Below are 20,561 nucleotides of genomic sequence, written 5' to 3'. Positions count from 1 at the left end.
ACAGGAACTTGGTGACAGTGCAAAAGGAAGGGGACAGCATGCCCCAGGGACACGCACCCACGTGAGGAGCCATTTCTGGGACCCAGTATCCAAGTCACCCTCCCCCGCCACCAGATCCCTGCAACGAGCACCCAGCAGCACCCCCTCTGTCCACCTGCCTCAACTCCACCCCGACCCCGACTCTCAGGCCCACCGAGCAGACTCAGCCGCCCAGCCCCAACACGCAGGCAGGACTTTTACGAGCTGGGCAGCAGCTCCTGGAAAAACAAATAAGCCCTAATGAGGGTTCCCCGGGAACCAACTCCAAACACCAGCAAGGAAGGGAGGGCGTGGGGGCCCTCTGCTGGGGCAACACACAACACAGAGGAGGGGTATAAAGGCTGACAGCCCCAGGCACCTCACACACTCACACACTCACACACACTCACGCCTCCTCCCAGCTCACCTCCAGCCCCACCACCCTACCATGGCTGCCTCCACCCTGTCCGTCTGCTCCAGCGACCTGAGCTATGGCAACCGCGTCTGCCTGCCCGGTTCCAGTGACTCTTGCACTGACTTTTCCCGGCAGGTGGACGACTGTCCAGAGAGCTGCTGCCAGCCCTCCTGCTGTGCCCCCAGCTGCTGTCAGTCCACCTGCTGTGTCCCCAGCTGCTGCCAGCCCTCCTGCTGTGTCCCCAGCTGCTGCCAGCCCTCCTGCTGTGTCCCCAGCTGCTGTATCCCCAGCTGCTGTGCCCCAGCCCCCTGCCAGACCCTCGTCTGTGCCCCAGTGAGCTGTGTGTCCAGCCCCTGCTGCCAGGCAATCTGTGGGCCCAGCCCCTGCCAATCAGCCTGCACCAGCTCCTGCACACCCTTGTGCTGCCAGCAGTCTAGCTGCCAGTCCTCCTGCTGCACCTCCTCCCCCTGCCAGCAGGCCTGCTGTGTGCCCGTCTGCTGCACACCTGTCTGCTGCACACCCGTCTGCTGCAAGCCCATGTGCTCTGTGCCCATTTGCTCTGGGGCCGCCCCCTGCTCAGCCCCCTCCTGCTGCCAGCCCACCCCCTGCCCCTCATCCTGCTGCAGACCCTCCTCCTGCGTGTCCCTTATCTGCCGCCCTGTGTGCAGACCTGCCTGCTGCGTGCCCGTCTCCTCCTGCTGTGCCCCCTCTTCCTCCTGCTGCCAGCCCAGCTGCTGCCGCCCAGCGTCCTGCGTGTCCCTCATCTGCCGCCCTGTGTGCTCCCGCCCGGCCTGTTGCATCCCTGCCTCAGCCCAGAAGTCCTGATGCTGACCGAATGTCCTGGTCCTGTCCCACCAGAGCCAGCCCCTCCCTCCTCACAACCGCCCACAGGGTTTTTCCCAGCACTTGCATCGGTGCAGGCCTCCGCATGAACACTCGAGGACCCTCGACTCCAGCCGCCACACCAAGCCTGTCTGCAGCCTCCACATGCGGCCCCGATAAAGCGGAGACGGCCCTCCCCTACTATGGGGGTCCCCAGGCTGTTTCTGACAGACGAGGCCCCGGGCCTTGTCCCATAGCCTTACTGGGGCCCCTGCCTATCTCGACCCCTGTCCCCTAGGTGCTGCTTGCCCCCCCACCCCATGCATGTGTCTCAAGTTGATTGAATAAACGCACTGTCCTGGCCCCTGACGTCCTCTTTCTGGGCCTAGTTGCAGCTCCCATCCCCCGGGGAGCACAGCCCTGGCTCCTGCATCTTTAGACACGAGTCACCTTTGGGCAGCTTTTCCTACATTGACTTCTGAGGCCCACGCAGGGCAGTCTGGGGCCCCTGCTCCTATGTCTGTGCCTCTGGACATGTCTGGGGTGGCCGTGCTGCATGGCTGTGCTGCGTGTCTGGGACCCAAGTGGCCAACAGCCACCTGGCCAGCAGGCCCTTGGCGAGAGGGTCCTGTTGTCCCAGGCCTCGCTCTCCCTGGTCAGTCCGAGGGCACCCGGGGGCAGGGCCCGAGCTGGCTGCAGGGCCAGGAGGCAGCGGGACCAGGATGCTCTGGAGCAGAGCTGACCCAGAGATTTGCACAGACTGAGTCTGTCCCTCCATCTCCCCCTCAACCTCCTCGTTTTATCTAAATGTCCCCTGCCTGTGTCCGCACAGGCCGATGACAACGCCCTTTCCTTGACCCCAGGTCCAGGCCAGGTGTGACCAAGGTCAGGCAGACCCCTGACTCCAGTTCTAGCCTGGGTGTGGCAGAGGGCAGAGGGCAGAGGCCGGGGGGCCCACACTCTGGGGCCCAGGCTTGCTGCCTTCAGAGGATTTCTCCTCGTCGCGGGTCTGGATGGAGTGCCCACGTTTTCCAGACTCCCCAAGGCCAGAGCCACTTCCTAACCGAGGTCCCCTCCTCCACACCCCACCAGCGCCACCTCTCTCTCTTCACCCTCCCCTGCTCCTGCCTCGGCACCCCTCCCCCCAGGAGGCACTCTTCAAAGGGAGGCGGGTCAGCAGTGAGCCCCCCACCCTTAGAGCATTAAGAGATCACTTGACTGTCACGCAATGTCCCCCCGAGAACCTGGTCCAGACCCCCCTGGGCCAGGCTGGCTTTTCCAGATCCACGCTCATGAAATGGGGGTGCCCAGGATCTCTCAGTGCAACTAGACTCAGACGGTGTGAACCCCCGCAGATGAGCACCCACAGTCCTTCCTCCCACGTCCTGGGGCTCCTTCCCCTGGGGGATCCTGCCCCCCCCTCTCCTGGGGCACCCTGTCCCTCTTTTCTGGGACCCCATTATGAAAGGGGGGTGAGAGAAATCATTCTCCCAGGTGTTACAAAGCCAGAAAATTCCCTGGACTTCTGTGCACTGTAGCCTCCCCTTAAGCTTCTAGTAGTCTCCCTCTGGACCACTTCATCGGCACCCCCAAAAGACCGCTGAACTGGGGACCCCAACTTTTTGTGGGTCTGGGCCTCTCTGGGTGGATGGTGAACCCCTTAGGCCCCTTCTCAGAAACAGTATGTAAGTGCATAAAATGTAATAGTCTAGATTCCTAGGGGAAACAATCTTCTGAAAGTACAGTTACCAAAATATTTTTGTAAACAAATGTCGCAGCGAGGTGCCTTTTTCATTGAGGTATTAACACAAAGGGAAAGGGGGACTCACTCAGATGAGGGACAGATGTTCCCACAAATCCCCAGGGGGCGCAGGGATGCTGGCGACAGTCCCCGGCGCACACCACACATCCCGCAGGGCTGCTGCGTCTGGGTTGCAGTCATGACCCGCAGATGCAGTGGTTCCCAGACAAGTTCAAGGCCCCGAATTCCATCCCTCCGACCCCGGATGGAGCCCAGTGGCGTCGGACAAGGCATGCTGGCGGAGAGCTCCCTGGTTTAAACAGAAGCCAGGTGTGCCACCAGCCTGAGTGCCCCTCTGTTCTGCTCTTCAGGGACGACCGCGCAGCCTGTCACCGACACTGGTGACTGACTCTCCTCTGAGTTACCCTAAGCTCAGCCTCGAGCCCCGGGGCAGGGGACGCTATCTACCCGCAGACTTCCCGGGAGAGGTCATTACCCGGCGCACGGTTCCCAGAGCACCCCCACCCCCAGCGGCCGCTGCTGCGCGGGAGCCGGACTCCTGCCCACACACCTCGCCAGGTGGGGCTGTGGAGCAGCGCCCGAGCCTGGGAGGCTTCCCAACCACCTCCACGCGCGAGACCTGCGGCACAGCCACATGCAAGCCGCGGAAAGAAGACCAGGACACAAGTTTTATCACGCGGGTGGATATGCTCCTGTTTTTCTCTGCGGTGCGCGTGGGAGCACGTTCATGCGTGCTCACGCAGCCTCCTCCTCCGCGTCCCCAGGGCTCCCCGCCAACCCCGCCAACCCCGCCAAGCCCGCAGACCCCAGGGCCGGGCCGGCAGCCCCCAATCCACCCCTCCCCTAATCCACCCCTCACCTCCCCCGACCAGAGGTGGAAACTCTCTCCTTCCAGGCCGCCCCGCCCACCCACTTCCTTCGCCTGCGGTCTGAGCGGGGGTGGAGGGGACTCCCAGGCTGCATGCCGACCCTGGAGTCACCTTGGCAGCGAGGCTGGCATTTCTTCTGCCCCCGCCCCACCGCCGTGGCCGGTAAGTACCGGAGATGCTTGTTGGATTCGCCTGAGATACCCCCTTAAGCTCTTCACCCCAGGGCAGAGGTACCTGGGCCCCGGCGGCTCCAAGCCCGGACTTCGGGCTGGGATGGAAAACGAAGCGTTAACAGACGGCGGGGACACCCCACCCCAACACACTGCGAGAGAAGGGAGTGGCTTTAATGTCCCATGCCCCCACCCCGCTTTCTGAGCAGCGCTGGGCACTGGGCACCTGGCACCAGAGTGGACGCGGCTCCAGGTGCGGCTGTAAGTGGAGAGGCCTGGATGGGACGCAGAGGGTGACCCCCGGGGACCTCACCCCCCCTTCCCCATCCTCCCACCTTCAGGGTCCCCAGACTCGCAGCGTGGGAGGAGAAGTGGGCGCCCCCGCCCATCCCCACCCCCCAACACAGAGCTCTCTAAGCCCGGGGCTCAGAGTCCACCTGGAAGGACAGGGCGTGGGCGGCGTCCAGCCCAAGGGCAGTCCAGACCTGGAATCTCGCGCCTGCACTGTGGAGAAAGGCTGCCCGGACACCCAGGACTTACTGTTAACCACCAAAACCACTGAAGGGCAACGTGTATGAGGTTCCATGATAAAAATGGATCTTCTTCATTTCCTGACTTCCGTGCGGGGGTTGGGGGGGAGTATAATAATAAAACGTGTCCTGTACGCTGAGAAGGTTTTCAAGGGGAAATAGGTGTCAGAGTGACAGGGTGCCCTGGTTTAGGGCGTGGCCTTTTCTGTGCTTGGAGGGTGAAGTGGGGGTGAAGGGGTGGGTGGGCCCACACACTTGCATTTGCTGAGATCAGGGCGAGGGGTGTGCTGGGGTCTCCTCCAGAGAGCAGGTCGCTGTGCCGGTACTAAGGGGGAGGGGGTCATTCACGTAATGTCACGTGTCCTTTTGCTAAAGTGATAAAAGTGAAAAGCCTCAGCACTGAACTGTTGAGACCGTCTGCGCTGGATTGCCAGCCCCTCCCCAGCTGTGCTGAAGTGTCAGGCAGGTAAGGCAGCGGCCCCATCTCCCCCTCGGCCTCCCGGACTTCCCAGGGCCGACCTGGGGCTGGTCAGGAGAGGCCCGACCCCGCCCACCCGCCGAGGGCTGGCTGTCCAGACACCCCTGCTGCCTTTGCGCTCCAATCTGAGCCGCCGAAAGGCCCGCTGAATGAACTTCTTAACTGCAAAAGTGTGAACCACCAGCAGGGGGCGTCTCCCAGGAAGCGGCCTCAGAGGCATGGGCTTAGGGCCAGGATTCCCCAGAACTCACACGGATAACACCCTGTGAGCCCAGAAGCACCAGTGACAGACAGCAGACCTCTGGTTAAAGAAGTCCAAGGGCAAAGGCCGTGAAAGAATCCCCCCACCCCTTACTGCACCAGGTGCAAAGGAGGCCAGATGCCCCCAGCCTCCCATTGGGCTGCCCCTGGGGCCTCCACACGCCAGCTGGCTTTAACATGCAAAGCTGTCGCCAGGCATTTCCTGGGCACTTTCTCCAGCTACAGCAATGCAGGGCACCCCGGGTCTCACCGCTCCACCCGCCCCTGCCCTGGGCCCACCCTGGGGTCCCCCACACCTGCTAGAAGCCTTGGCCCCTGGAGCTCCTGCCCCCTTGAAGATTCCCTCCTGAAATTCTCACAGCTCCTTCCTCTGCAGAGCTGCGCTCCAAGGGAGGTGCAGACTCCCGGCCTGCAGGGGTACACCGCCTGAGCGGTGGGCGCAGCACCTTCCCTGCCTGGGCACTAAGCCAGTGGAGGAAGGAGACAGTGAGTGGGGTGGGTGCCATGTGCGTTAGGCTCTGAGTCCTGGGGGAGAGCCCACCTCTGGCTGTTTTCAGGTGGGTTCCCCCTCCAAGTCCCCACTTCACCCCTGCTCTCTGCCCACCCCCGCCCCCACCGAGCCTGTCAGTGATCCCGGCGTATTCTGTCCGGCTGGCCCCCTGCTGGTCTGTCTCAGGCTTGGCTGAGACTCAGTGGATCGTGAGACGCACTGTGCAGATGGGCCAGCCCGTCCCCAGGCCTCGCCCCTCAGAGAAGGGTCCCAGCCACCTCGCCTTCCTGTGGGTGGTGTCCCATAGCCATGAGCTCACCCTAGTAGGGCTTTGGTGACCTGCTGCTGGCCAGTGTGCCAATCAGCTGGGAAGCAGCTGGCCCTTCTGCACACCTGTGTGGTAACAGCCATAGTTTCCTGGAGATCCCTGCCTGTCTCGCTGCCCAGATCCCGTGCCCACTTTAACTGTCCAGGACGCAGCTCCTGCTGTCCCACTCTTACGAAAGCCAGCTGAAGTGGCCTGCTTCCAGTCCCGACAAGGCCCTCCCTCCCTGCCCCCCAGGCCTCCTGGACGGTCCCTCCCTACACCTCCTGGATGTTGAACCTGAAGCCATGCAGACACCGAGTCCCACTGAGCCATCGTCCCCTGTACTCCCCACTCCTGGGCCGCCTCAGCCTCCTGCCTTCACCCAGACTTTCTAGGGCACAGTTCCTCTCCCCTCTGCCGCCCCGCTAGATAGGGATCCCTGAAAATCCTGACCCAGCAGTCACCGCCCCCCTCCCAGCCTTACAGTGACCTTACTTGCAACCTGACATTAGGGAGAGAGTGTGACCAGGGCAGAGAGGTGGCACAGAGGTGGGTGGCAAGCAGAGTGGCCTTCTCCCCAGCACGGTGCCCTCCTGAGAGAGGGGCGCACACTCCTGAAGCCTTCACCGCTGCCCTGTGACCTGAAGGTCAGCCGCCGGCCACCGCTCCGACCTGGACAGGGTCGGGAGCCAGGACTTCAGATATCAGGTGTTGTAGCCGAGGTCCCAGTGTTTCACACACACGCATACAATGACAGGACCGTGAACGAGACCCAAAGGGAAGTGGAGTCCAGCCTACACACACACACACACACACACACACACACACAACCCTACAGCGTAGCTCATGCACTTTGCAAAACGGAATGTAATCCGAGTGGTGTTTTACCCCTCCGAAATCCTGGCTGGCCCTCATGCAAGTGTCTTGGGAGTGTTCCAAACGCAGTTCAATATTATTTATGTGACTTTTATCTTTCCTCCCTCGTTTGTGGTATTTAGAACTGGGTCATCTTTTAACTATTTGCAACGTACCTTCAGGGGAGAGGGGGCGGCTTTATAAATAACCTTTATTATTATTATGCAGGTTGACTCTGTTCCCGGCGCTGAAGGGAACGTGAACATACATGTCAGTGACTCATCCCCCATCGGGAGGGACACCGCCGCGAACTCGGGACGGCTTGGGCACCCACGCTGCGCGGGGCCCTGCTGGGGCTGGCTGGGACGGCGTGTGTGTGTGTGTGCCGGGCAGGCAGCGCGGCCTTCGGTCACTTGGGGCCCGGGGACTTCTGACCAGGTGGCCTGGCTCCTGTGTGGTTTTCAAATCTCGGGTCCCAAGACAGTCACGGGGGCAGGTGCAGCCGACTCAGGAGCCCAAGTGGGGGCTCAGACCTTCCCTGCGCCCCATGCAGCAGCTGCCCCAGCACCCTGCGGGCTGCTCTTCTCCACCGAGGGGCCCTGGCGGTTCGGGGTGGGGACTGGGGACTTTAAAGGACACCATGCCCATGTCAGTCAGTGTTCCGACTTGGAACATCATGGGCATCCCCTGGTCACATCACTGGGGACCAAGCGCCATCAGAGCAAAGAGCCGCAACATAGAGGGGACTCAGCCGGTTCCAGGGAACCAAGGATGAGTAATTTGCAAATAACACCAGTGCCACCCAGCACACCCTCTCCCTGCCTCCCTGTGACCCCACACCGCCACTGTCACCGAGGCCACCTGGGCCCACATCACTCTCTCACGGTCCAGCAGCCGGGGTTCTGGGTACCAGGCCTCGTCTCCCTTTACTTTTTAGTGTTGGGTTTGACAAATAAAATCTCTTGGTGGAAAACCCAGGAGGGTGTGACGAGGTCACGGGCGTTAGCGAGCCCACTCGGCCTCTCTGAAAAGGAGGGAGCGTAATCTGCCCTCCCGCTGCACCCCACCCCTGCCCCGCGGGGCTCCCCGCTCCGCTGCAGGCCACCCCAAAAGGTGTCTTTGGGGCTGTTCCCATCTTTGTCACTCCTCACGGGGCACCACCGCCGCCACCGGGCTGCGGGGCGGCCCTGCACTTGGCCAAGTGCGGACCTGGGGCTCCCTGCCTCCTGCGCGGGCCTCATTCCTGAAGCAGGTGTAAGGCCTTTTTGCCCGGGAGGCCGTGCAGGTAAATACATGCGAAGGGCCTCGGATGGCGGCTGCTTAGCTCTTTGAACGGAGTCCCCACCCTGTTAGCATTTAAAGACCAGGTTTCGATTGTGATTGCCTCCCTGCTCCCTTTCATCTTCTCCACCTCGGCCGGTCCCACCTCTCCCTGTCCGAGTGCACCAGCGACGCTGAATCGCGCTAGAACGCGGCATCTAGTGAGTAGCAACACCCCCCCTCTGGCTCCCCGGGCGGGGGCAGCCCCCTTACCTGTGCAGGGCTCCCATCGCCGGCCACCTCGGCCCGGAGTCGCCAGGGGCAGGAGCGCGACACACAGCGTCAGCAGCACAGACATGAGGGGTCTGGGTCCCAAGCTCCATCCAGGGCTCGCACTTGGCCCGAGGGGAGGCAGCTGCTCCTCAGACACCTGGGTCGGCCCTTCGGGGGGAGGCCCCGGCAGTCACTGGGATGGCCACATGCCCAGGGCCTGGGGCAGGGACAGAGGTGGCCCTGGCGGCAGCCAGCTTCCAGCAGCTCTGCCGGGGGAGGCAGGTGGTGCTGGCAGGTCGGGGCTGCAGCCGCCTGCCTGTCTATCTCCTCATTTCCTCATGGGCTCGGGTCCTGCCTCGCAGGTGACAGCTGATAACATCTCTGCACGGGCCTCGATTAGTCATTGGCAAAGCACATTTTTCCCAAAGGAAAGACAGAAATAGATCGTCCAGCGGAGAGCTGAGCGCAAACCAGAAAAACTCAGAGAACCTGTTTTCCTCGCGCGTGTAGGCTCTGCGCGGGGAGCCTTTTAGGACCGAGCTCGGCCACCGGCTGCTGGGGGGTGGCTGGGAGCAGGTCCCCGAGGGTGCTGGCTGGACTCCGGGCTGCAGGTCCCCTCTCTGCGGGGGTCCGGATGACAGGTCCCCACACTCTCCTGGGGTCCCAGCGGCAGGTCCCCACGTTCTGCTGGGTCCCCTGGTGGCAGCGGCAGGTCCCGCTCTAGGCAGTGGACGCCCCACTTTTATCCGGTGCCTGGCCCTCGGGAGGGTGTGTGGGTTTGTCAACTGTTGGGTTTCAGGAATTTCCCTCCGGAGGGAAGTCAGTCCTTCAAGGGAACAGCTAATGAGAAGAGAGAAGAGTCGCCCGGGGGAGGGGAGGGAGCACGTGCGTGTGCGGCGGGCGGTTCACAACTTCAAGGCCCGGGGTCACTCCGGCTTGACCTCTCAAAACCACAGTTGCCGTGAAGTGCCGCTCCAGGCGGGCAGCCATTAAGTGTGACTGTTCTGTTTAAATCCCCTGCCCGCCCGCCCGCCCCTCCCAGCTGCGCTCAGGGGCAGGACGGGAGAGAGCTCCCAGCCGTTGGCAAGGGGGGCTGTGCCCTTGTAGGAGACCCCTGGCCTTCCCCCTCCCACCCCGGGAGCCGCCCCTAGGTCGGCAGGACCCCTCCCTGCAGCCCCTAAGTGGCACCTTTCCAGGGGACAGTGCTGTAGACGTGAGCCCCGAGCTCTCCTGGGGAGCCCCAGCTCCGGGTCCGGGCGGAGGCTGCGTGGGACACAGGTGTTTCTGAGCAGCAAATGCCCTGGGGCTGCGGCTGGCGGGGCGGGCGGGCCGCGGAGACAGAGACAGCGGGAGAGACAGGGGGAGAGACAGAGGGAGAGACAGAGACGGGGAGGGAGGGGCAGAGAGTGCGTGTCGAAGGCTCTTTCCGAAAAACCACCTCTGTGCCTGGGCAGATTCTCTCTGTCTCTGTCTCTCTCAACAGACAGATGACAGAGAGACAGATAAATGATGTGTGTGTGTGAGTGTGTGTGAGTGTATGTGTGTGTGTGTGTGTGTCTCCGGCAGACACTGAGAGACAGTTTTTGTCCTGGGCACGCGGTCTCAGTTATCTGGAGTCGTATGAAGAAAGCCTGGAAGTGGCTCTCATTATTCAGGACCCCATCTCCAGCACCAGGGGCACCCCTGTGTTGGGTGGGCCCCCATCACCTCCACTCCAGCCCCCCGGGCAGCCCATGCCTGGCCAGGCACGCCCTGTGGGGTCAGAGGCTTTCGGACCACAGCGGGCGTTAGGAGCTGTGAAACGCCACACACCCAGCACGATTCATCAGAACCGCTATCTGACAGAAGGAAGGACCCGGCCCCCCCAGATCGTGAAAGGCCTGATGGTTGGGGGAAAGCCGGCTGTTTAGATCGGATAAATCGAGCTTTCCTCTTTTCTTTCCTAATTAATGAAACTTTGTGGGTCCTTTAGCCCCGGGTGAGGCTGGAGCAGGTCTGGAGGGCAGGGGACTTCCGCAGGAGGGCAGACGTCACTCCTGCGGACCACAAACCCAGGCTGGCCAGATGACCCTTGACCTCTGACCCCAAGACTCTCTCTGCCCTTTAATCGGTTGATGAACAATGAGATCACGTGTCATCTCTTAACCGGATTGGAAGACTCAGAATCACGTTGCTTTGAACCCTCCCAGGAAAGGTTTCCTTCGGTTACATCCGACCCAGTAATGCTGGTAATGCTCGTGCTGACAATCAGGGCAATTAGTGGGATCTTCTTCATATTTAAAACCACAGAAATACGTGCCTGAACGCAGGAAAAACTCAGAATTGCTTTCTCTAGACTGAGCCCCTCATGGCCCTGGACAAGTCACAGAAATGCTCTGAACGTTGATTCCCGGCACATGAAATGTGCCCGGTGGGGGCCGGCACGGGCGGGGGGGGGGGGCAGGGGGGGTGGAGCCTGCGAATTAAGCAATGAGTGTCATTTGCATAAAGCAGCACTTCCGCAGACAGGTCCCCTGCACGTGGGCTCTGCAAGGTGCAGTGGGAACGGGAGCCTCGGGGGTGGGATTCCTCCCGGTCCCCTCCCTGGGGACACGCCGGCACACCCACACGATGAGGGTTCTGAGGCACCGGCAACGAAAAACCTGCTTCCAATGTTCTGCCCCGGCTTCTCCGCGCTGAAATCACTTTCCCCAGGTCACACACGCTGAGGTCTTGGACACGTGTCCCGGAGACCCGCTGGACCAGCACGAGTGTAAAGGGCAGAGGGTGACCCTGCCACTGAGTCACAGACCAGAGCTGCTTCCATGGCTGTTCAGAGCCTGCCCAGACCTTCCGTCACCGGGTGTCATCTCCAGGAAGCAGGCTGGCTTGGTGCCCTGTTGGGAGCCAGACACAGCCCCAAGCAGCCCCGACACCAGCCCGTCCCAGTGAGGACCAGCCCATCCTGGTCTGCCGACCGCCTCCAAATGAGAAAACAGAGACTCTCCCAAGTGTGTCCCCTCAGCACAGCCTGTTTGCCTCTGCTGCAGACCTTTGTCACCCACCGCTGTCCGAGCACTGAGAGAGAGGGGGCTGCAGCTACTCTGCCCGGACGTGGGTATCACGCAGGTGAGACGGCCATGCGCCACGTGCAGCTGCCCTGGGGCTTTCTTGCATTGCAACGATAACCCCGAGAGCATCACTGTGCAGCCAAAGGGGGCCCTCTGTGTGTCCCCATCTCTGCAGGGGCTGCTCAGTACATCCCAGCCACAGAAGGAAGCTTTCCCCCGGAAAAGGAGGTGGGCAGGTAAAGGAGAAATTTCAAACGATAGCTCCGTGTTACAGAAATAAGATGTGACTATCATGTGACTCCCCGTTTTGGGTGCTATGAAGCTAATCTGTCACTTATGTGGAATGCTGGGGAATAAAGAGGGTACCTGACATGTGACCACGGGTCTAGATGGACAGGAATAGTGGGCAGGCTTTCACAGTGCACAGTGGCCACCTCCCTGGGCGCTCAGCTCTCAGGCCCGCTCCTGGGCGGGCTCCCTCTCGCCTGGCACCCAGCGTCGGCCCGCCAGTCACTGACACCTGGTGGGTTCATCAGTCACTGACACCTGGTGGGCGTGTGAGGCCCGGAGTCTCCCGCAGACACGGGTTGTGATCCAATAGGAGAGGTCTGCTGAGGTTATTAAATAGGAGAGTAAGAGTTTGTTTTTCTTGTCACCAGGAGACTTGTGTTTGGATCGCCAGGCTGTTAACCCTTTGTCTGCTGAATGGTTCCTGCAAATAGTGCCTCCCTATTTCCTCTTTTTTGATGCTTTGGTGTCATTGTTGTTGTTTTTTTTTAAAGAATGCTTTTAGGTGTCTTTGTCTTTTGCCAGGTATTTTAACCTTTTATTTGGTCAGTAACATTTTCCGTAAGACTTATGCATCTGGAAACACCACTTTTGAATTCCTCCGCTGCCACATTGTGTGTTTACGTGTAGCTCTCCGCTCTGTCTGGCATGTGAGCGGGCCCATGGCAACGCAGTCGGCGGGACTGCAGTCGGCAGGAGTGGGTGGGCACCGCTGAGTAGATGCCTCTCCTTCCCCGCCACCTCCGGACGTCACGTTCACGATGGACTGGGTGCCTGCGTGCACTGGGGTCTCGTCCGTGCACCTCTGTTTCAAAGTGCCTGGGTCTCGTTCCTCGGCCAGCAGGTCATCTCGACAACGCTGCGATGGTACATGTGCTCGTGCATCCGGTTTCCCTTTTCACAAGCGTCACCAAGGTGTTAGCAGTGCTCACGTATTTTCTGTTCTGCATGCGCTTTAAACCTTGCTGGTTCTCATCTTCAAGTCCAAAACCAAAATAAAACAAACACTAAGAAATGGCATAGGAATCCTGATTGGAATAGCATAAATGTGTAGGGTAAGTTCAGAATAACGGACATTTTTATGGCACGACACCTCCCCTCGCAGGACACAAACACCTCTCTGTTCATTCCAATCCTGAATTAAGTTCATCAAAAGTTCTTTTGTAGTTTTGACCGTGGAGGTCCTCCTCTTTTTCTGCCAAGTTATTCCTGTAAATAGCCTACATATTGACGGATAGGTTACACTCTCAGAGAGTGTGAATGTGTGTGTTTCCGAGCTCCCTCTGCCCGTGTCTCCTTGTTGCTCTGCCCGGCGCCGCACCCGAGACTCCGACGCCGTGCGTTTAGCGCACACGCCTGCGTCCACGCTCCTGAGTCTCTGTTTTTCTGGCTGGTGCCGAACGCTCCTCTTCATCCCGAAGCTCTTCTATTTCTGGAAGGGTGTTGAGTTTGCGTTGCTACTTTGGCTGTGGCGCCCTTTTCCTTTGTGTCGTTGCGGGATGTGCATCTCTGTTGGCTGCTCGGTGTCGGCGCTATCTCTGATCGGGGCCAAGCACGCGAAGTTGCAGAAACTGACTCGCCCCCTGGGGAAAACCTGGCGGTGGGAGATGAAGACGGACAGCCTTGAGCCTCCCCCGTGCTGCAGGAAGAGAGGCAGAGGGGTCCGCACAGAGGTCTGGGGGGGGGAGGTGTCGTCAGGGCCCAGAGACAGCCTCAGGAGCGGCAAAACTAGGGAAATAATGTGGGGTTGAGGAAACCATGAAAACAACCGGAATCCTTTCTGTGTCCTCCGGCTTGGGAAGAGGAACTTCACAGAAGAACTGGTAGGAACGGAGTGGAGATCCCAGTGGTGACCCAGAATGCAAGTGTTCATGGGGGGAGTGGGGTCAATGCCAGGGTCTCCTCTTCTTTGCCCGTAAGGAATGTGAGTGCACTTCATCCATCCCAGCAGGTGAAGGCCCTCGGGGAAAGGAGGCGCTTCCAAGAGGGAGGGAGGCTGCGCTCAGACTCAGCGGCCATGCCCGCTGTCCCTGGGCGCCCAGCCTGCTGGCCCGCCCTGCAGACTTGGGACTCGATGGACTTGCTAGTCCCCACGATGGTGTGGGCCATTCTTTCCACTGAGTCTCCTGTTGCAGAGACAGACAGATGGTAGGTAGGTAGGTAGGTAGATAGATAAATAGATTTATCTATTTGTAGCTATGTCTCCTGTCGGTGCTGTTTCTCCGCAGAACCCTGGCTACCGCAGCAAAGGCAGTGTCTCCCAGGCACACCCGGGGTGGGGAGGCAAGCGTGAGGGAGGGGGAGGCAGAGGCGGCTGGGCGGAAGGGGAAGCTCTTCTCAAGGTGACGCTGGCCTCTCCGCCCACGGAGCAGTTCTCTGAGTCCTGCAAATTGGAGTCCCGCATCATGTCGCTTTAAGAGGGGAAAGCTTCCCCTAGATTAAAAATCGAAGTCTGGAAACCACCGTTCTGGGAATTTGAACGTGGCTCCTTTCTGTGGGTTCTGGCACTGGGGGATCTTTTACACCCTGAGGAGGCGATGACAGGCGTGAGGCGTGGGTTTGCTGTTCCCTGCACCCTTCTGCCCTGCAGTGGCCTCCCGCGCGCGGCCAGGAGACCTTGAGAGCGGACCCACCCGGGCAAGCCATGTCCAAGGGCTCCTAATTTGTGCACATTTGCGGTTCAGGGAGGCCCCTGGAGTTTTCCTCCAGAAGCTCAACCGGGTTTGCTCGCGCTGGGCCTCCAGGGTGCACCCGGGGACCCCGAGTGGAAAGGGCTGAAGGAAGCTGTCCGAACCCCAAAACCCTCCGTCCCAACCGCAGTCAGTCTCATCCACAAGTGCACGTACCTACTGCCAAAGGCATCGTCTCTGAGGGCTCACCCACAGTGTTCCCTCCGAGAGAACCAAACGGCAAGGGAGGGGGCAGGGCATGAGAAGGAAATACTGCCCGCGTTTTCTCCGTAACTGGCTTTTAGCGCATTTCAAACACCAGAACCACATCCGAGTCATCACTCGGGCTGGTCTTGTTCGCTGGCCGTAGAAGGGCGCCCACGCGCAAGTGGACGAGCAGAGAGGCTTCCCGCCCGGCGCTGCCCGCCTGGCTCCCGGGCTCCGAAGGCAGGACGGCGGGGGGTGGTCGGCCACTCTTGCTCTGTGGGGACAAACGGCACTGCCTCAGCCTCGCACTGAGGCCACCAGGCTGCTTCCTGTCCCTGGCTTACCAAGCCTGTCATTTTCAGCTTGCGTGGGGCACCAGTCCCACCTCCAGGCAAAACCTATCCTTAGCACACAAAGCATGTTCTTAAAATTCTTTACAGCTTAACCTACATTAATCTAACCCCGATAAAAGCATAGGTTTTACCTTCTGCTCGGAGCTGCATTGTAATTTCCCCCAACAACCTGCTGAAAAGACCCAGGGAAACTTAGCAACCGGCAGCCGGCCTGGAGGGAAGCTGCAATTACTGGGGTGCGAGGCCGGCGGGCAGCGGCACCCACTTCAAAGGCACGGGGGGCGGGCGCGGGCAGGGCTGTAATTAGGGAGGCCGCCGGGCACCACGGGGCCTGCACCGCTGAGAAGCAACAAAGCCCCGCGTGCGCACGCACAGCCGGCAGGAACAAAGGTGCCCAGTGTTTGATGTGAATCACCCCGAGTCCGGGAGTGGGGCCCGCACCTCCGCCCTGCACCTGGGACCCCCGCAGGCCGCCCGCCCTCTGCCCGGTCCCTGCGCACTTGGGGATGCTGGGCTCTGCGGGGATGGACCAGACAAGCCTGCTGCTTGCTGACACTCCCAGGAGCCTCCTGAAGCAGGTCGCAGACACACGTGGCCGGCCCTCCCGCACAGGCGGGACCAGGGCGGGTCTGCGGGGACAGGGCAGGGCTCCACCCCGGCCGTGTGTTGCAGGCAGAAACGCGCATCCTCACTGGTCAGGGCGCAGCCCAGGTGCAGGGGTGGGAAGGGGCCTGAAGAGCAGGGGCCACACCCTCCCGGCCACAGGGACTTGGAGGGGGCCGGAGAGGGGACACACACCAGCTTGGAATGCCTCCTGAAGAGTCCACGTGGAGAGAAGGATGCATGGGCCTCACGGTGGCCACCCACTGGCCACTTGCCCAGTGGCCAGCTGGCCCCCAAACTAGCCCCAAATCAGAGTGCTTTGGCCTCTGTTAGTGTCTGTCCCTGTTATTTAAGGCTTTTAAAACCACATTTCCCAAGGACACGGACGCTCAAGTGCTGTCACCAAGGCACCGGTGTGTCCGCTCTAAAGTGTCAGGTGGCAGACAGTGGCAGCAAGGCCCTGCAGGCAGTCCGCACGAGCTCTCAGCTTCAACAGAGATGGAGTTCGGGGACACTCGTGGGCTTTCTCAGTCCTGCATGACGGTCTCCTGTGGCGACATCTTCGTGTCCATGCGGGCTTGGGTGACTCGACTGGCCTGAGCACCGAGATAGGAGGTCACGATGGCACCTGCACCTGGTCACAGCACCTGGGGGCTGTGAGGGGCAGAGTGTGCTCCCCCAGCTGCACCCCACCGGCGGCCTCTTCCCTGGACCCGCCTGCAGACCTCACAGCCCCGCCTGCTGCGCGCCCACCCGCTGACTGCGGCCGGGGGGGGGGCACCTATGATCAGAGGCTCGTGCGCCTGCCCTGGTGACTTCTGCTCTCACTCCTCCCACAGCGGACGGGCCTCACTCTCAACGGGGAGTGGGAAATCTGCTGACAGCCACGCTGACTCCCTCCCTGCCGGGTCCACAGACCCACCCAGCTCTGCACCACCCCCTGGCGCCGTGGCTGAGGCCATGTCCCTGTTCCAACCCACGGCCACTGCAGCCATTTGAGTGGTCCATCCCTTCCTCCTCTCCAAGGCCTCATTCCTAGGTGCCCCTCCCCCCTCAGCCCTGCCACCCCTTCCCTCTGAGGACCGGTTATTCCACCTGTTCAAAGACTGTTCCGGGAGACCGGCTCTCAAAGGCCGGTGCACAGGACCCCTGGGGATGCCAGCTTGGACCAGGACCGCCCTGGTCACACGTGGAAAACTGCTCCAGCTCCACCCTCTGCGGGAAGTGCAGGTTCCCACCGGGCTCCTCCATCCCGAGGAGACCTCGCCCTGGTGCCAGCGGAGGACTTGCTCCTCCCCTCCCCCTTTACTCTCTGAGCCTTCGCCCTCGGCTTCACCAGCCATTCCAACGGACCGTGAGGTTCCTGCCCCCAAGCTGCGGTTCCCCAGTCCCTGGCATCCAGGAGGGGCTCAGTAAACACAGGATGCCCGTGCCTGGATGCTCAGTGGGGCCAAGGCACAGTGCTTGGGCCACAGGAGCTGAAAGATGGCTAAGGCCTTCCTGTCACGGGGCCCCGTGGGTTTCCCCAAAGAAGCAGATGCCTTGGTGGGAACTCAAGTTACTGCCGCTAATTTCTGAAATCCCAGGTCATTCCCCAACTCAATAACCCTTAATGGGGCTCAGCCCCGGGCTGCTTGCTGGTGATGGTGGGGGCCGGGAGAGGGGCGCCCGTGTGTGGAGCCCAGCAGGGAGAGAGATCAGATGTGGAGACAGCGGCCAGTTGGCCCTCCGCTCGCTCGCGGGGGCCGGCCCTTTCTGCGGACTGGGCGGGAGCTTCCCCCACTGCCCAGGCTGTGCAGGCAGAGTGGAAAGCCTTGGCGCAGGGAGGGCTGGAGGGGCCGGGAAAGAGCCGAGCCCCCGGCAGAGGAGGCAGAGAGAGAAGCAGGGGACAGCTGAGGGCAGCGAGGTCCACAGGACGGGAGGCCTCGGGGGCGACCACGTGCCACCGGAGGCCACTGCAGCTAGGACGGCTGGGGTGGCACGTAAAGCCGTGTCTTTGGCTACCAGCCATTCTCCCCGGGTCCTCCCAGGGTCGTCCCTCCTTGGTCTGTATCCTCATATCCTCTTCTTACGAGGGCGCCAGTCATGGTGGAGAGGGGCCCACCCGAAAGACCCCATTTTACCTTGATCACCCCTCTAACGGCCCCATCTCCAAACACAGTCACACTCTGAGGGGCTGGGGGTCAGGGTGTCGACATACGAATTCTGGGGACACAGCTCAGCCCACAAAAAACATCATCACAGCCCTGGCTGGCATAGCTCAGTGGATTGAGTGCAGGTTTCGAACCAAAGTGTTGCAGGTTCGATTCCCAGTCAGAGTACATGCCTGGGTTGCAGGCCATGACCCCAGTAACCGCACATTGATGTTTCTCTCTCTCTCTGTCTCCCTCCCTTCCCTCTCTAAAAATAAATAAATAAAATATTTTTTTTTTTAAAAACCATCATCGTAGCGGAGAGAGGTTAAGTCATTGCTAACTTCAGACTAAAAAGTAAGCACATAAAAGTGCATCGCAGTGTCAGTCCTTTCTGCGGTGCCAGGAACAAAAATGCAACACGATAAGGCCATAGCCGTCTTCGCTGAGCACGTCCTCGGTGGGGGGCGTGCCAGCGCGGCACGCAGGCCCCTCCCACAGCGCACGCGGTAGGTCGGACACGTGCCGCGGTGGGGACAGCGGCTTCTGTCTCAGCTGGAGTCCTGGAATCGCAGTGAGTTCAAAGCGCAGGTTCTGCCCACGCCAGCGATACAACCTCTGTGTGGTTCAACGAGAATGCGCGCGTGTCTTCTGTGTGTAATTTGTTAGAATAACAACGACGGAAAGGCCGCAGAGCCCTGACAGCTTTATTCCCCGCTGACAGACGCGAAGGGCGCTGTCCGCTGGGGCGGGCTCCGCGGGAGTCTGGGGCGGTCCTGCTCTATCGCAGCCTGCAAACAGATGACCTCACCTAGACATACACGTGCTTTTGAAAGGAACTTTATTTTTCTTATCACACAAGTTGAATTAGGTGCGTTGTTGAAACCTCGTCGTGTGCTGGTGACAAAAAGAAGGAAATGAGAATAGCCCGTAATCCGACTGTCAGGGGCAGTCACTCAGTGTTTTGGCGTATCGCAGCGAGAATCACGAACGATTACACACACAGCGCACTAAGTACACACCACCGGGCCACAGGCTCACACTCCGCGGGGCCCTCTCTCCTCGGCTGACAGCAGAGCCGACGGCGTGAGTCAGCCCGTGCCCTGAGGCTGTCCTTGTAAACAGCTCCCGGCCAGTGCAGGAGGGAGTGTGCCCCTTTCCTCCGGGGGTCTGGGGAGGGGGAAGCCCACCTGGGTGCGGGAGCCCCAGCCCCTCCCGTGTGGCTGAGCACAGCTGGCGCAGCAGTTCTGAGCTGGCCCTGGGCCCCCGTGGGTCCCGCTCCTCAGTCTGAGTCAAGCAGATGCTCCCTGCCACACGGGTCCCCTCCTCCACCTCCCTGCAGGGGACAGGGCATTTCATGAAAGGGGCAGTGGCCACTCGGTCTCGGGCTGGCCTCCCTGCCGTGCCCTGTGGCTCTCTGTGTGAGGCCAGACCTCTCGACCGGGAAACACCACCCACGGGTAGGAGGGCGCGTCCCTTTGCTTGGCTGAGATTCCGTTTCCTGGCCCTACAAGGGGAACACCAGGGATGTCCGCCTCCCTGCCTCCCTGGGTTGGCACAAATCAGGTGGCCTGGGCGCCCTGGGGGAGGGGCTTTACCCAGCCCCCTCCAGCGGCCCGGAGACAGTAATCACCCAAAAGGAACAGACTGATCCCATCTGTACAAAGGGTAGCAGATACTTTCAGATGCCATGCAGCTCCCGGAAACTCACCCCTTTCATCCTGGAGTCGCCAGAGCAGAAAGTGGTCCACCTTCCGCCCCTCCCCTAAGCTGGGTGTCGTCCTTTTCCCTCTGCCTGGCACTTGGATTTGTTGTCTCATGCGATGGTTTCTAACCCACACTTCAGGGATACTTCACGTCCGGGCCTCTAGGACACTCATCTAATCTAGGACTTCCCCAGACAGGGCGGCGTGGGGAGGGACGTGGGCAGAGTGTGGACGGCGGCCATGCAGCTCTGTGGACTCCCGAGGCTCATGCCCCTCACCCTGCCCCCTCCGGCCCATCCCTCCAATTTCTCTCCCTCTTCCAGCCTTCCCCCGGGGCCTGTCCCCTGAGCCTCCTCTCTGACCAAGGCTGGAATACTCCCTGCTGGCCTGGCCTCTGTCGCCTGGCCCCGGTCTGGCTGTGCAGTGCTGGGAGAGGGTCCTGGGGTCTCAAGACCTCAAGCCCAGGAGCGGATGTTCAGGAGCCGCTCCAGGAGCCGACTAGGACACCATCAGGGTAAGGGGCCCCTCCTAAGCAGAAAGGCTCTGGGGTGGTGGTGGGGGGGTCAGCTGCCTTGGAGACCAGGGGTGGCAGGGACAGCAGAGGGACAGGGGAGGAATAGGCAGGGGCCTCACTACCTCAGCTGCCCTGTGCAGGGCCTGGCGTGGGCTCCCTGGTCCCGGAGGGGTCCCAGCTGTGGCCCTTTCTCAGGGAAGAAGAGCTCACATTCCAGGATGGCAGATAAGTGCTCATGGAAGCGGGGCCCAGGAACTGTCTGCAGAATGCAAGGAGCCCCGAGAGAGTTATCTGAAGGATGGGACCCTCGGGTACAGTCTGAAGGTGTGTTCTGGGTCAGAGGAAGAGTGGGCGATGGTCTCCAAGTCCGGGTTCTGCCCTGCTGCTCGGGGCATCGGGGGCTCCAGCGCCTCCCGCCCAGCCAGCCCAGGGCCCCGCTGCTCCCGGCGCGTTCACCAAGTGGAGGCCCTGCCCTCCGATGGCAACCGAACGCTGGGGGCAGGGAAACCATGCTGTGCATGTTGGCGCT

The 20,561-nt window shown here is 61.0% G+C and overlaps 1 protein-coding gene and 1 long non-coding RNA gene across 4 annotated transcripts; both read left to right on the top strand.

Moving 5' to 3' along the window:
- Positions 1–466: 466 nt before the first annotated feature.
- LOC123827913 (keratin-associated protein 10-3-like) lies at positions 467–1,258 on the top strand. 2 transcript variants are annotated; one of them, XM_045852364.1, is made up of 3 exons: positions 467–520; positions 569–627; positions 724–1,258. In XM_045852364.1, the coding sequence occupies exons 1-3, from the start codon at positions 467–469 to the stop codon at positions 1,256–1,258; spliced, it is 648 nt and encodes a 215-aa protein (XP_045708320.1). The 2 variants fall into 2 exon arrangements, with proteins under 2 accessions (XP_045708320.1, XP_045708319.1); XM_045852363.1 differs by having other exon boundaries at positions 569–1,258.
- A 2,403-nt stretch (positions 1,259–3,661) lies between these two features.
- LOC123827918 lies at positions 3,662–4,661 on the top strand. 2 transcript variants are annotated; one of them, XR_006787381.1, is made up of 3 exons: positions 3,662–3,724; positions 3,913–4,048; positions 4,398–4,661. It is a non-coding gene; the product is annotated as an uncharacterized LOC123827918 (long non-coding RNA). The 2 variants fall into 2 exon arrangements; XR_006787382.1 differs by having other exon boundaries at positions 4,266–4,661.
- The last annotated feature ends 15,900 nt before the right edge of the window (positions 4,662–20,561 follow it).

Source organism: Phyllostomus hastatus, unplaced genomic scaffold, assembly GCF_019186645.2.
Source record: "Phyllostomus hastatus isolate PE091 unplaced genomic scaffold, TTU_PhHast_1.1 phas_contig_948, whole genome shotgun sequence".
NCBI lineage: Eukaryota > Metazoa > Chordata > Mammalia > Chiroptera > Phyllostomidae > Phyllostomus > Phyllostomus hastatus.
The sequence above is the reverse complement of the archived record's forward strand: the minus strand, read 5'-3'. Positions and strand labels throughout refer to the sequence as shown.

What these genes read in the sequence shown, in the direction of transcription:
- LOC123827913 (XM_045852363.1), top strand. Translation starts at nt 467, where the DNA reads ATGGCTGCCTCCACCCTGTCCGTCTGCTCCAGCGACCTGAGCTATGGC. An exon ending in ACCTGAGCTATGGCAACCGC is followed by an intron (nt 521 to 568) that starts GTCTGCCTGCCC and finishes TTTTCCCGGCAG; the next exon opens with GTGGACGACTGTCCAGAGAG.